Raw genomic sequence first — 16,872 nt, forward strand, 5'->3', positions numbered from 1 at the left:
GTTTTAAAACTGTTTTATCATTTAAAAATAGATTCAAGTCAAGATTTTGCCGATTTAGGAGTATTTTAGATAAAAAGTTACTTAGGTTTGCTAGGAAGGTTCTGTACAACAGAGCCTTCATAAGAAGTCTACTGCTTTAAGATGGCGGCTGTTTCCTAACGCATATAGTTCCCTTACTGTACATGTTGCTAACGCTGCCGTGTCTGTCATTTCGCATCTGGTTCTATTTATACGTATGTGATATCTACCATGTCTACCATATCTACCATATCATGTGGGCGTAGTTTGTAGGCTATCAGCTACAGTCAGGTATTATTGGAGCCACCTAGCATCGCGTTTGCTCGGCATCACAACTTTTTTGCCTCCTCCCCACTTCTGTTCTGCTCTGTCGTCTCGGTCAGTCAGTCTCCCTCAGACTTTTATCGCGTCATTCAACCAATATAGCAACGCATAGTAAAGCACGCCTTTCCATCCTCAGTAACGGTAACGGCGTTGCCAAGGTGAGAAAAGTAATTAAATAGATTACTCACTACTGAAAAAAATAACGCCATTATATTCTAACGCCGTTATTAACAACACTGCATGTAATATACTGTATACTATATACAGGGTGTCCCAAAATAATGTATACACTCTTTGACTTTAAATGGCTAATATTTTTTTTTTCTATTTTAGATTTGATTTTGGAGTAAGAATGGCAAGTACTGGGCTAACCACTTGTATTTTTCCCCCAAGGCAAATTGATACCCCCTCCAGCAGATGGCCTATGCTGCGGGTCGACACTGATAAGAGAGGACTACATCCATCGCTGCAACCATTCATTTTCTACCTCACTTCTATTCCTAGAGCCATTTCCAGGTAACTTGAAACCATTGAAGAGAAAGGTAAAACTCTTCTCTTCTAAAATCTTCCATTAACCTGAAATCAATGTTTGTGGAATGTACGGGGACGCCACAGTTAATACAAAACAAAGCAATAGTCGCACATTTTTTCCCCTCGAATATATTTCATAATTACATTATTGAAAAATAACAAGTAGATATTAAATCCTTCATGTCAATGATATCTTCAAGATGTGTAACCCACCTCATGTAATTTAAGCACGGTCTTTGAGGGCTGACATGTGCAGCCGCTGTTCCAGTTATTCGTGCCACAGCCACAGTTGCCGCCACAGCGCTTGACCAGCAGGCACCGGGGGAAAAAGACAGCGTTGGTGGCCCTAAGCTCCTCGCGCAGGTTTATGGAGTAATTGCGAGGGGTGCAGCTATACCGCTTTACGTCATCGTGGAGACGATTCAGGTCAACTGGACAGAGAACAGAAAACAGTGGAATGGAAACCGCAATTCTCTAAACTTTACATGTTATGACCCACCCACATCCATCAGTTTAAATTAAATATTTCCAACCTTTCAATCTAGGTATTTCGATGAAATGTTGCAAAAACAATAAATTCCAGCCCTCTGATTTAATTAATGTTTACTTTATATAATTAGTTTAATAAAGACAGTCCATTTTAGAAGACACCTTGTACTTAATATACTGTATAACATGGTGTGTTGCTCAAAATGTATTAGGCTTGTGGTATCCATTGGTGAATGTAAAAAGCTATTAACCAGAGTTGGTAATCTTACTTTTAAAAAAGTAATGATCTACAGTTACAAATTACTCCTCCCAAAAAGTAATTGAGTTACCTCATTGTAAGAGTAATTACAACCCCGAGCAAAAAGTATCGAATCACCAGTCTCGGACTAGCACTCTCTCATACATTTTATCCTGTAGAACAAACTCAGCGAAAAAGCTTGAAAAATAATGAATTAGTTCAAAAGTGCAACTCTTTAGCATTCAGAAATACTAAAAGAAATTAATAAAAAACATTGTGGTGGTCAGCAAATGATAATTTTATAGAGCAAGTGCAGGGAAATAAACACGGACTCACTCTATCTGAGGGGGAAAAATCTGGAATCATTAGAAACAAACAAAGAAATAACAATCAAAACACATTTCTAGTATTTAGTAGCACCACCATTGGCTTTTATGACAGCTAGCAGTCTCCGAGGCATGGATATGATGAGTATTCTTCATCAATTTGGTGCCAAATCTCTTTGATTGCAGTTGCCAGATCATTCTTGCAGGTCGGAGCCTTGCCGTGGACAATTTTTTTCCCAATTTCCACTACAGGTTATCAATAGGGTTGAGATCTGGACTATTTGCAGGCCATGGCATTGACAGGATGAGTCTTTCTCCAATGAATGCTTTAACAGTTTTAGCTGTGTGGCATGATGTGTTGTCATCTTGGAAAATGACAAACATATTTTTAATTGAAGGGATAAGAAAGCTGTCTAAAATTTCAATGTAAACTTGTTCATTTATTGAAGATTTAACCACAGCCATCTCCCCAGTGCCTTTGCCTGACATGCAGCCCCATATCATCAAGGAATGAGGGAATTTTGATGTCTTCTTCAGGCAGTCATCTTTGTGAATCTCACTGGAACAGCACCAAACAAAAGTTCCAGCATCATCACCTTGTCAAGAGTCAAGAATCTGCATTGTAATAGTAATATTGTGCCTGAATTCGTGGAATCTCGTGAGAGCCCAAGTGATTTCCTCTGTCTGATTGCCGCAGACATTCGTAGCGCAAACGCAACCAGTAGAAAGCCGTCACGCAACCGTGTCGCAGCTGCATGCGGTGCAAATTTGGGTAACCAGGAATACCTGTGGCTCATTCGTAAAAACCTTTAAGCCCAGTCCAAACATACATCAGTTGCCAGATGATTTGCAGCACTAGCAGTGTTTCCCTGTTAGTAGCCTTGCTGCTACTCGATTAGTAACTGTTCCAATGAGTTTGTTGTCCTGGTCACATTTTGATTTTCCAGAAAGTACATTTTTTTCCCTTTATGGTGATTTTGTGTTTGAGACTTTGTTTAAGTTCTAAACCTCCTCTACAACTGGGTCACAGGTTTCTAAATTCAGAATCCTTTCTTCAACTTAATTGGGGTAAACAACAAATACTGTCCAATAAAATCTCATCTTCTTCCACCATCACTGTACTGTATATGACTGCATCCTAAAGATGTAAACATCAATGGAGGTAAGCTTACACAATAAACAGAGCACAGTCCAATGTGACCTTAGAATTTTATATTTTAACACTAGCAGTATGGCCCAGAGTTGCCGGGCTCACTAATTGTGCTGAGTTGCTGGGTCCAAGGTTTATTAAATTGACACATAAGAAACCTCAAAAGCAGGGCTCCCCTATGATTTTATTTATTTATTTTTTTATGTATGCTGGATCGATTTATTGAGCAGTATGGCCAGCGTTGCCCATGTTTGTGTAACATAATACAACTGAATGGCAGGTAAAACATATTTTTCTTGGAGATGCAGCTGGAATGTAGTAATAGTAAAAGGACACCATAAAGGGGATAATGCGCAATAACTATTTCATCGCTGTGTAAAATATTGTGGCGAGCAATGTGGAGATTAATGAGAGTTTTTATGTTTCGCACTTGGTGCTCTTGTGTCCCATCGACCGCACGACCCCAAGAGACAGTGCCTTTATTGAAATAAAACACCAAAACACAACAACGACAACCACCAATCTCAGTCATGGTTGCCATTGTCATGTTTGTGTGTGTTTTTGTTTTTTTTTATCCAGCACCTGATTGAGCCAGACTGGCGGGGTAATGCAACACACCTGTGCTTGACTAGGAAAGCTCAATATTTAAGGTAGCCTGCCACCATTTGCAAGTGTCGGACTATGGCTTGCTACTTGCCTTGCTTACCTCTGTGTATTCATCGTCATCCTCCGTGCTTCCCGATGTTCTATGGTCGTGTTCTGGTTTGATCATTTTTACTTTTTGCTCTTTTGGACTTTGTAGTAAGATTTTTGTACTCTTATATATTCATGCCTTCTAACGTGCTCTCTAAGTTGCACTTTGTTATACTCACATTTTTTGGCGTGCTCTTTTAGTTGTACTTTGTTATACTCGTGCTTTTGGCGTGCTCCCTTTGTTGTACTTATTAAATACAAACATTCACTCTCCCTGATCTCCTGGTGTGTGTGTGTGGGATCCACATGAACGACTTGCCGTTCATAACAGCCACAACTACCCATGAACCACTGCGGGCGTAACACATGATAAATAACAGTCGCTACAGTATAAATATCCAGCCAAAATATTCCTGTAGTTTTTTTTTTTTTTTTTTTTTTGGAGTCCATAGGGAACCAACACACACACACACACACATACACAAAGTTCCAATTATATATCTATAAGCGTAGATATGTCTTTATTTTGTTTTCAATACTCATTTAAACATTAAGTAGATGTGCGGTACTTTATCTAAATTGGAACTATAAAGGGAGTTACAATTTATATCTTCTGTTAAATAAAGTGGCTGAAGGAACACACAAGTAATGGTTGTGAATACAAAAGACAGAAAGGGGGGTTGCAATCAGAGCTAGATTGTCCTCATGACATAGGTCAAAGTGAGCGGGTTAATCATCACCCCACTGCCAGCCCTCAGGATGGTGATTACACACATGAACTATTTTTAGGCTGGCTGATTTAACTATCGGTTTTTCATTTCTGCTGGTTGCAGGAGCAGCGTAATTGTTAAACTCATTATGCTGAGAAGAAAAACACACAACAAACATAGTAGTCCAAAATTGTTCTCCTTTTGATGTCCTAACACATACACTCACAGAACACATTCAACTTCTTAAGAATTGTCATCCACATACTTGGAAATCACATTTTTGGTTTGTAAGCCAGGCTTGCATACCAAAAGTACTGTATTGTGGCCTACGTGACACAAAATGTAATGGCCATGGATGTGGATGCGAGGTCTTAGGGGGTTAAGAAAATCTGTCGTATCATATAGACCAGGGTTCACCAAATCCAGACCTCGATGCCACCTATCCTGTTGTGTTTTCCATTTAAGTCAAGTATGTATGACATGGAAAAAATGACAGGAAAAGTGGCCCCAAGGTCCGGATTTGGTGAACCGCGTTGTAGACATTTCTGACACCTAACGTCTATGGATAAGGTGCATATGTACTGTATATACAATAACAATTACAGTTGTCCAATAATGACATTTTAACGGAAATCTCGATATTGTCCAACTCAAAAAATCTGACACCCATATCAAACCGTTACTGATATATGTGATGCCCCACTGAATGCTTTACAAATGATATATGTACTTCAAGGTTTTCCCAAATAAACATTCCGTGCAACTGAAGTTATGGAAAAAGTGTTTATATTGCACTCTATATTTATTGTTGAAATGTAAATAGTGCAAACATCAATTTTTTGGATGAAGTGCCAAGTGCCAATAAGGTACTTGTTCCTGTTTAGATGGGTGTGTGGGTACACATATCGACTGATAGCGAACAAATCAGGCCTTAAAGAGAAGTCAGATGCTCGAGTAAACTGGAATTGGTAAACTGTGGTCATCATTCTCTTAACAAGAGCACTGATATTATTTTGTAAAACTGAAAAACACGAAACATTGTGTCAATAATATGATATAAAGGCACAAAATAATGCAAAGTAAACACCACATGTCAATTTGAATAGCAACTGGTAGTACAGCTTGCATGCAATAAAAAAATGTAACCACATTTTAACACAAATGCAAACAAAATGAAAAATACACATCTCTAATATACTACATAATGCTAATAAATATAAAACAAGGGAATAATATAATTTACAAGCAATGCTTGTAGAAGGCACATACAATGTAGTGAGATCACAAGAACTGCTACTGTACATTGGCTGCAGGCGTTAGCTCATCCATTTAGCTTTCTCTATTCGCAATGAGCTAACATCAACATATGATTACGTCAACAAAAAGTGCTGGAATTTATGAAAAGCAATTACACCAGCAGGGGGCGAAAAAACACCACAAACACAGGCAGGCAATAATTGGGCATGACACCACTGCCATATGCATATTGGCCAAAACCGATCATGAAAAACCAATGTCGATATTATCTGGTAGCTGATAATATCGGACAACTCTAATAACAATGATAATATTGGCGCTGCTCACCATGAAACAGACTGTTGCAGCGACTGTGTGTGTGCACACTATTACCTGCAGACAGAATGTGGTTTAATGTCCAAAAGATGTAGCTAGTCATCACCAAAATGTATAGTACAGTAACACTTTAGGACAGAAATTTAGACGGATACTGTATGTAGCATAAAAAGTGGCAAAGCAGATTTTCGCGGTTTGCAATGAGTCCTAAATCAAGTAAAATGAACATGAGAGGAATTCATCTACGATCCTAAAACAAAAACAAAACAACACAATAGCATTTCAATGGCAATCAATCCACGATTGATGACACACTGGTTCCCATTCAGTCCTTTACTGTGTGAATTTTTCAGATCATACAAAAATCCGGAGTACTAGAAACAGCCATTAAGACCACTCGCTAAGATACCAATGTTTCGGACATGGATTGATGTTGCTCCAAACCTTAATGCTAACCAATAAGCAATTGTTGACAGACATAAATGCTGTGGCGATCCCTATTTATAACACACATCATGTCAAAACAACAATACGGAGGAAAAAGGCAGGAAAAACAAGTTTAGCAAAGTATTGGATTGAAAAATTAAAATGAGATGATGATGAGTTTCCTTCATCAACAGATTCTAACAATCCCAATTTCATTCTGAAAATTGAAGGTGTCAAATTATGGAAACTTGAGAAGGAAAACTGGTGAATAGCTCCCGTTCTGCAATTATGGAAGAGTTGCTAAATATAGAGTGAAGAAAACTACGTATACTCAGAATGGCAGAGATTTCTGTCACTGTGTGTTGTCATTGCCTATTAAGTGTAAAATTTTGGTGGACCAATTAGAGTACTACTTAGTGCTAATACTTAGAGTTGCATGCAGTGCTGGACAATTAGGCTGTTCCAATGTTAGATTATATTGTCATTTTTTTCCTCTGTGTTTACAGCCTTTAGAGTAGTTTTTCTTCCCCTTTTGGATTAGCGTCTGCATCTTTTGACCTCTCTCACAGTTAATAATTCATTTTTTTCACAGTGTCAAAGAAAGATGAGAATGATGAGTTTGCAATTACCGTACGTGTTATTTTGCTTGTCTGTAAGTTATTTGGGATTGAAATTCATTCAGCTGTAATTGTGATCCGAATTGGGTTTTCAAGGGAACAAAGGAGAAGGTGAGCTTGTGAGGATGTGTGTGTCTTAATAAAAACAAAGCTAAGCTGCTGACTGCAGCACATTTCTGCCTCACTGCACAAGCTGAATTTCCAATTAGACTGAGGTCCTATGTCGTATCAACTACCTGCAGCAACTACCCAACTGAGGGGCTGCAGTTTTTGTTTTGTAACATATGTACTATATGTTAGCGGAACATACACATGCATTGATGAATATGGATTTACTATCTAGCTCAAATATTTAGCAAAGTATACCCAAGAATAAACATGTGGCAGGGATTTATGGTTAGAGAGATGCAGACTGGCTACCTGCTTGAAGTGCTCGTTGCATCAGGTGACAGTCTGCCAATTGTACCACAAAACTACTATATTTATTCTGTATATCCAACAATAATAGGGAAGAATTCCACCTCAAAGCAATCAGCAATTATAAGAGTTTAGCAATGCCGAGGGTGGCGCATGTGAATTTTTTTTGCCGTGCTTGAATAAAGTGTAATTGCACATCCACTCAGTGAATGGCAGTGGCGCTCCCAATTTCAGAGTGTGCAGAGTATTTTTTAACCAAACGGGCATGCAGCAAAGAGCACTGGAGATATGAAGAGCTAAGACGAGGAAATATGACAAAGCACATTGTTTTAATACAGTGGGAGAAAAGCGCCATCTGATGTTAGGGAGAGGATTTTTTGGCAGCCCCCAATCGTCAGGGCTGAGTGAAAAGAGAAAGCAGTTCGATACGCAAGAGAAAGCACTCTAATCCCCAACAAAAGTAGTTCAATCAGAAGAGAAAGAAGGTCGATCTGCAATCAAAATCGATCTGCAAGCAAATCAAAACTCATTCTTTTATGAATGATTGTTTTTATTTGCAAACCACACTTTTTTTTCAATCACACATTTCATTTGCAAACTGCACATATTTGTCTTTTGAATGATTGTTTTCATTTGCAAACCACACCTTTTTTTTTAAAATGACATTTTTCATTTGCAAGCTACGCTTTTTCTCTTTTTAGTTTTGGCATGATTCTAACTAATTACAACTAACTGTTAGATAATAACTTTCTAACAGAGGTGGGTAGTTACACATAACATGTACTCAGTTACATTTACTTGAGTAACGTTTTGAGAAAAATGTCCTTCTAACAGTAGTTTACTTAGCCATACTTTTTACTTTTACTTGAGTAGATTTGTGAAGAAAAAACACTACTCTTACTCCGCTACTTTGGGTTACAAAAGAGTCGTTACATTTTTCCCTTTTTTTTCTACATATTAGTTTATCATTTATTTTTGCTAGCGATGCTATTGCGAAAGAGAAGCGCTACTAATTTCACCAATGAGACGTCGCAACAATAATCACATTTCTCCATTACACCAATCAGATGCAATGTTGCCGTTCTAACATCACGCAAGCCTGTTTAATTGTGCAGAGATAGTTTGTGCCTTTTTCATGTTTTTGTTTTTTCAGTTTTTGTTTCTGTGTTTATTTATGTCATTTTTCTGTTGATTTATGGGATATGGACACCCCGTGTGACTCCTGAATAAAGATCATATAATCACTCATCTTTAAAGCACCATAACAAATGAAGTATTTGACATAGAGCGCTGCCCTCAACATGAATCGAAATCGCGGATTTAAAACTCTCTCCCAGTTTTTATTTGGCACCGACTGACCTAGGAAAACGTAGATATGATCTTTTTAATTTCACAATAGTAACTATAAAGGAACTACAGTATTCGCTACTCAAACTAGGAACTATTTTCTCCACTAGAGGGCAGGGCACTCATGTTCTATGGACTAATAATGCTTCATTACTGTTTGTTTTTTTATTTTCCTCTCTTTAATGATTTTTTTTTTATTTCTTTGGCTTAATGTGGTTATGTAATGGGTTATTGAACTGTATCATTATCACAACAGTTCATATAGATAACTTTGTGCTAAGCGGGAAAAAAAATACTATTGTTTAAAAAAAATTATCAAAAAAAAAAGCTGTTACTCAAAATGTTTCTCATTACTTGAGTATTCTTTTCACTGGATACTTTTTTACTTGCACTTGAGTACATTTTTTGGATGACTACTTTTACTCTTACTTCAGTAATATTATTTTGAACTTAAGTTACTCTTACTTGAGTAAAATTTTTGGCTACTCTCTCCACCTCTGCTTTCTAATATCCATATGCAAGAGTAATGCTGTTTGAGACAAGTAGAACTTATTAAAGTTTACGGGTACTGCTGTAACAAATGAAATGCTTGTAAAACAGCTGGATATTATAATGAGCAAACATACAAAATTGTTTGAGGTTATATATAGAGGCAATTAATTCATACAGATTTATTCAATTCATTTTGGTCATATAAACAAAAAGCAATGAATATCATCATTATTGATACAGTTCAAATACCACCAACTAGTATCATTTTAGACAAAGCTCTTAAGTGAGAGCCTCTCACTCCGCATTTAATTTTTATTGTATTCATAGCCAGTAAGCAAAAAAGCAGCTAATCTGCTACTTCAATTTGTGAACAAAGAAGTTTATCACAGTTGTTACGATACGTAAAGAGTAGCAGAGAAGTTGAACCTTTTTAATTCACAATTCATGGGTAGGGGCGACCAAACAAACATCAACACAGAGGTAAAAACGAATAACAAGGATGGACAGTTCATCTGACATTAACCTGCAAATCAGGTGGGAAGATGTAATTTGCACTGTCAGGTATAATTAGCACAAGCAACGTAATATTGATGTTGCATTCACGTGTTGTTGGAGTAATGAAAAAAATGATTCTTTAGTTCATGGTGTCTATAAAAAGCACCAAACAGTAACTCAACTTGTGATGTATCGCCGGAGCGTTAAAATAGGCCATTCCTCTTTTTAGCAACCATGCTTTTATCCTGCATTACGACTTTACAACACATCAGAACGATTTTTCAACTCTCAGCTCTCCCAACACACTTGAATGCAGCATATCTCCTGAAGGTGCTTCGCGAAAGTTTCAACTCATATACCTATCATAGCCATTACGTGCATAAATTATCATATTAAGAAGCCATGTGCAGATTGTCTATATGGAGTGAATAGAGTAATGTGACCATATTAAATAGGCACATTCTGTAGATTATGCTATGTAGAATTAAACTCCCAAATTTTTTTTGACCGGTGAAATTTATACTGGGGCATTGCAGATGAATACTGACGCACATGTCCCAGTCAAATGGTGTGCTGTGGTAATTAAATTATTCACTGATAGGTATAGACTACAATAGAATAGAATAGCATTAATTGCCATTGTACATAGTATAATGTGTCTTGTGTATATACCAGTTGTCCATAAACTATTCCACATTGGGCCGCAGTGGGTGCAGGATTTCATTCCAACAAAACAAGACCATACCCTTTCACCAATCTGGTGTTTTACAAATGTAATCCGTTGATTGCAGTCAGGTGCTGCTTGTTTTAGTAGAAACCACATTGGTTAAAAGGTCTGTGCTTCATCAGTAAGAACAAAAACCAGGACCCACAGTCGACCTCGAGGACCGGTTTGGAGACCCCTGGTATATACTGTATATCATACCTTTGTTATGCCGGCTTGCTAGATGATAAGCCCTTCCTCGATAATGAATCTGTGTTTGCGTGTAGATGCTGTCCATGTCCTGTTTCCACGTGTAAGGGTTCAGAGATTTGAGAAGCTGTTCCACAGTGTCAAAGGCCGCAATGGTTTTATCCAGGGCATCTAATGAAAGAGGAACCTCTGTGACTGACGTTGGCCCAACAGGACTGCTAACCTAAGAATCAAAGTCAAAACACTGCATTATTCCAACCCACTTTATGTTAAGTCGGTTCATATTTCTGATGTTCAATGTTGTTTGTAACCAAAATGATTGTGGAAAAACAAAGTCTACATGACGAGAGCAGATTTTGCAGATCTGTGTTGTTACTACATTACTGTATGTAAAAATAACTGTGTTGATGAGTTTCTTAAACTCATGGCTGTAACAGGTTTTAATAATATCTTGATATACAATGACTATAACAACCTCCCTACGTTGTCTTGAATACTAAAACTGGGACAAAATGTGCATGTGCATCCCCTATGTAGCGGATATGATAGTAACATGCATACACGCAGATTGTGTATACGCCCACACGCAGTATAATCCATGCAGAAAAAGTGCCATACGCAACAACGCATACTAATTATTATGATTTCATATGTCACTGACCACAGAAACATACATAAATGACTGGCATTACATGCACTTACAAAAACATTAGTCTAAGAAAGCATGACATTTTACATCGCCTACCTAATGAAAAATATATACACTATGGTGTATATGCATGAATCGACTGTGTAAATGTAATATGTTTCTGTGCCTTGGTCCATGCAAATGGGCATTGTCATAATCATTAATGTGACCATTAATATTTCTCGGTGTTTAAGATTAGTCATACAATGTGGTGGGGACTGAATGGATGACACAATGTATGTTCGGAATTTAAGATTTTACGCTTACACAGATTATACGATCAAACACAAGGTCGGGATTATTTATATAAAAGGTACAATGTAAAAATTCAGGTTGTCTATATATTTTCAGACTGGTTGAAGTAAATTGATGTTTCGCTGCTGAGTAATTTCTTTGCAAAAGGAAAATAATTTCCAACGTATACATCCTTTTTATATTTAATATTCAGTCATTTCACCGATGAATGATTTACCGGCATGGTGATGGCTTCCCAGTTGTTTTTAGATGCAGGAAGAGAAGTGTCAGGCTGGGGGAAGAAAAGCAATAATAATTGATCAGTTGACCAATTGATTCTTCAAGGTTTCTATTATTTGTGTAATACATGTCAAGGTATTGAACAAAATACAAATAATTATGTCAATGAGATCAGGACCAATCTTATGAGGTCTTACAGGCCACGTGCAAAAATAAAAAATAAAAAAAATCACAGAAATAGACATTAAAATTACCCTCTTATGAATCCTAAACTATCAGAAGACATTTAAATTTTAAATATAAATACAGTGATGCCTCAACATACAATCGCATCAACATATGATCCTTTCAACATCCGACATAAAATTTGACTTGTGATTTGTCTAGACATATGATGACATGCTCGAAATACGACGATCTACCACAGTCTCACAATTTCATTGTTTTCTCGCCTTGACGGACGCACAGCGGATTTTCCTGTAAGAGAAATCAACATGGGTCCCAACAAGGCGAATTTAACACCCAAATTACTACCGTGCGCTTTCAACTTGTTTTGTTTGGATGCATCCAGGCAGAACGTACTAAAAAATGTTTTTAAAAAATACTTAAATGTAGTTACAGTGTATCAAATAATGATGGTTTAAATACGCTACGTGACTAATGTGGTCAACAGATCAACACTGCTTTAGGGCAAAACAAGGAAACACAATGGTTAAAAGTATGAGAGGGAAATACATGCAAAAAGTATATTTGAGGCAATGAAAAGGTAATAAAAAACTCAATAAAAACAAAAATAGTGAGTATTTGACACTTTAAACCGATGTGTGTATGCGTGCGGATGCTTGCGCAAGGGCACTGAGCATTGTGTAGACGTCTAGGGAGGAATTTCAGAACACCGGAATATGGTAAAGGCAGGGGTTCATTTGTGCCGGATCCTGCCAGAACAAAATCCGGCCTCCCTGTGTTCCAGGACTTATTTGGGCAGATCTGGCACCTCTCGTATATAGAAAAATAATAATAACATAAAAATGTTTTTTTTTTAAATGTATTGTAATAGCCCTGAATGTGGGGAAAGAAGGAGAGGAGTTGTTGATGGCTTTCTCCACTTCATTGTGACAACAATAAGAAAACAATAAACAAAATAACAGCGGACTGCCGCCACATTCGACCGCTAACTTTTGCTTCTCGCCCGTCTCCCTCTTGCTTCCTACTACCTCACAGCTCTCCAGTCTCAGTGTCTCTTAAAGGCATTACAGTATAATATAAAATAAAATAATAATATGCATAAATTCCTTTACAGAACAAATCCCAAGAATTGCATGTTAGTTATAAAAATTTAACGTCATTTGAAAGAGTCGTAGATTTGTTGATGCACTGAAAAGCTGGACCAACAACTCACGCCCCTGACAAAAAACAAAAAAAGAAAAACTGGAAATTTGCGGCATCTTGGGAGCAAGCAGCCAGGATCAAACGGTATTTCAACATGCCAAAAACTTGCATTTACTGTCTTTAATTAAAAAAAATTTAAAAAATTTTAAAGACGGTTCAAAACGAGTCAGAAAAGCAACACCCAGCGATGAGGGCAACTACAGTGATCATGCTAACGGGTGCAGCAGGAGGCTAGCGCCGCAGCAGCTAGGCAGGTTCTCGGACAGCCAGCCAAGCCGGGACAGGAGGCTGCTATCGTGGCAGCAGCTGGTCAGGTTCAACGCCACCCGGGGTGTGGGCCAGCTACAGCGCCAGCAGTCAGCCAGGTGGACCACCAGCAGCCGGAGCAACAGGTCAGTAACCTTATGGGAAATTCGGGTTTGGCCTGCACAATTTGTAAGGCGGTGGCAACTTTGGCCCAGAAAAGACGGGGGGGGATGAAACTCCCAAAAGAATGGGTTTGTGTTATTTATTGTAATCTCTTTTTTTATGTTTTACAAGTTTGACAGTACGTTACTATAAGTCCCAACAGTGGTTATGTGGGCACTTGCCCGTGTGGTCCAGAGTATAGCCTAAATAAGTGTAAATTGTTGTCATAACATATACCATGGATATTATTTGAAATTAAGGCTTGTAAGTCCCACAGCACAGCAAGTGGCTATTTGCGTGCGTATGTTCCGGGACCTGTGCCAGTCTCGTCATCCCTGCGCTGTCATATGTACTTTGTGTTCCGGCACCTTATGATTTACAAATCAAGCACTGGGTAAAAAAGGTGACGCTCACCATTGGAATTAAGATGGAAATGATGCAATATGTTTACAATCTCGACAGTCCTCCTCCGACCTCCGTTCGCCAGTCTATAAGTTAAGGTGACCATTATTAATATTGTAACATCGGCAAGGAAGTCGCCAGCTTTTTAATCATTTATTTTAGAACTTGTGCAACACAACACAGCTCCTGTCCAACATAGCTGACGCCAACAACAACATGAGAAGAGAAAGTAAAAACTCTTCTGCACTTCTCTCACTCTGTCGTCAGTTACAAGGTGCGTTCAGGAAAAGAATGCAAAACACAACCGCCACATTACAACCCGATTCGTCACACGATATTAATAAATAATAATAGTAAATATTATCATTAATATTATTATATTCCATTTTTTATTTATTTATTTGTTATGCTATATGTAATTGCTATTTTTAATCTTACCAGCAGTATTTATAAGGAATTTAGCATAGGCTTTTGGGCTGTGGAACGAATGAATTGAAATATAATGTAATCTTATGGGAAAATCCGACTCGACATACGACCATTTCGACTTACAAACCAGGTCCTGGAAAGAATTAAATTTGTATGTAGAGGTATCAATGTACAAAGAACCCCAAGCCCGAATGAAATCTTTATCGGGGCTTCACACTTCATAGACTGCTTGTCTAACAAGGTGGTGTCAAGGAACAGTGACATCTGACCAACGCTGTGGCTCCTACGCGCTTGCTAAATTATTTTTAATGGTATGGCCAATCAAAATAAATTTGTTTCACCCTATTCTGGCCCACTGGCAACAATTGTTGCCAAAGTATAAATATCAATTTTGTCTAATAATAACCATTTTGAAAGGTACGGGTATGGGTCAAGAATCGTGATATGGATTTTTTTTTAATATTCATTTCTACCCTAGTGTTAATTTTCTTCTTCTTTTCAAGAATTGTGGCAAATGACTGCGCCAGTAAAGCCCAGATGTTACTTCCCTAAACACTTTCAGATTTTTACTAAACTTCTGAGCAATATAATTTTGTTAATGTTTATACGAGCTATTGCAGGGCCTCTATGGCCTCTAACTATGGAGGACCGAATGGGCCAGAATGAAATATATAAATACATTTTAAAATAAATACTTAAATGTGTCATTAATATTAAAATGTCAATTTAATATATAAAAGTGTCATTAAATGTGTCATTAATTCATTTAAAATACTTGTCCATTTGATGTTTTACAAAAATTAATTATTTCACTATTTAATTAGCTCATAAACATTTGTTGCAGCACTTCATGTATTTACTTTATCTGTCAAACTCACCCATAAACGTCAATGGGCAACACCTGATTGGTTACATCAAGGCAAGACGGGTTGATGTTGGATGAACGATCGATGCAGAGCCAGTAACCACACTCTGACACACTCGATGCCACTTCCTTAAATCGGGTCAAACAAGTGGAGGACGATTGACAGCAGAATTTGCTCATAAATTTATGAAGTGCTGCAACGAAGAGCCAAAATGACGCCAACAACTTTAAAAAACTCGACTGCTCTGCACATTTCATGCTCTTGGTTAGCAAGTTCCGCTTCCACGTAATCAGGTAGGTTTCTAACCAATTCCCGAGAAAGTTGAACTATATCCTCCATAGCTGCCATGTTTTGAAAGACTTCAGACGACAGCAATTGATTAGAATAGCGTACCGCACGAATGCTATTTTTAGACCGCGACGTCGCCATCGTAACGTGGAAGTGGGACATTATACCCACGGCCTCGCATACAATCCATTATATTTCTGCTTGCTTTCTCCAGTAATCTTTCAAAAATAAACATGCCGCTCAAATAAACACGCCGCCCAAACACTGCTGCTATGGAACTTGTAGAAACGACTCTAGACTTTACTACATATGAAGGATGTTTTCTTCATACGTTTCCCGAAACCAAAAATGTGAAGAATGGATCAACTTGTGCGGACGTCCAAAAGTCCAGTTTAACGCCAGCAAGGTGAAGCCATTTTGATATTTTTACTTACTTTTAGCGTGCCGAAACCTGGTTCCCGAGACCAAAAACTCTCAGGAAAAAATGTGAAGAATGGATCAAATTGCACGAACGCCCAAAAGACCGCGACCACACAAATGAAAAAAAGACCAGTTTAACGCCAGCAAAGTGAAGCCATTCATTTCATATGCAGTAAACATTTTGTTAGGGGCCATGGTCCTTCAGGGGACCAGGAGGTAAGCCCTTTTGATATTTTTACTTACTTTTTAGCGTGGCGTTTTGCCGTGCTGCTTCTGTCTGACAAGTAATGACCTGAAAAAAATTAAAATGGTATCTGACTCCCACTGTTACCTTTTCTGTGGTAAAAAAAAACAACTTTAGAAAGGGGAAAGTGTAAAGAAATTATAGAATTAAGATCTGTTATTAATGATTAAATTGAAAGTGTTTGTTGGCTGCCACCGAGTAGCATTTGCGATCGGAACGGTCAGAGACGTAAGACAACTAGAGGATATAATATACTAGTATAAGAAAGACAGGGCATATGGTTGTAAAGGATAGATTGTTGTAACAGGAGAATGTCATTGTCAGTGGCGTGAGAAAAAGGTGTCGATATAAAAGCTAAGGCTAAGCCTAGGTCGGCTCGGCTCTTCTTCCCGTCTTTTTCAGCCCTCGACACTCAGGCCATCTCTTTAACTGAACATTTGTATGTTCTTCCACATCTTTACCAGTGAATTTGGCACCTGGGACATCACTTTCAGACAAGATTGGTA

General features: G+C 37.9%; 1 protein-coding gene across 2 annotated transcripts in view; it reads right to left on the minus strand.

Annotated features, from left to right (window-relative positions):
- pdgfd (platelet derived growth factor d) overlaps positions 1-16,872 on the minus strand; it is a 145,770-nt gene that overhangs the window by 10,420 nt on the left and 118,478 nt on the right. For both annotated transcript variants that reach the window (XM_057839099.1, XM_057839098.1), the window contains 3 exons: positions 11,919-11,972; positions 10,771-10,981; positions 1,087-1,304 (listed from right to left, as the gene is read on the minus strand). In XM_057839099.1, the coding sequence (XP_057695082.1) occupies positions 1,087-1,304; positions 10,771-10,981; positions 11,919-11,972 (483 nt within the window). The remainder of the gene's footprint in view (positions 1-1,086; positions 1,305-10,770; positions 10,982-11,918; positions 11,973-16,872) is intronic.

This window comes from Corythoichthys intestinalis, chromosome 6 (genome assembly GCF_030265065.1).
Source record: "Corythoichthys intestinalis isolate RoL2023-P3 chromosome 6, ASM3026506v1, whole genome shotgun sequence".
Lineage (NCBI taxonomy): Eukaryota > Metazoa > Chordata > Actinopteri > Syngnathiformes > Syngnathidae > Corythoichthys > Corythoichthys intestinalis.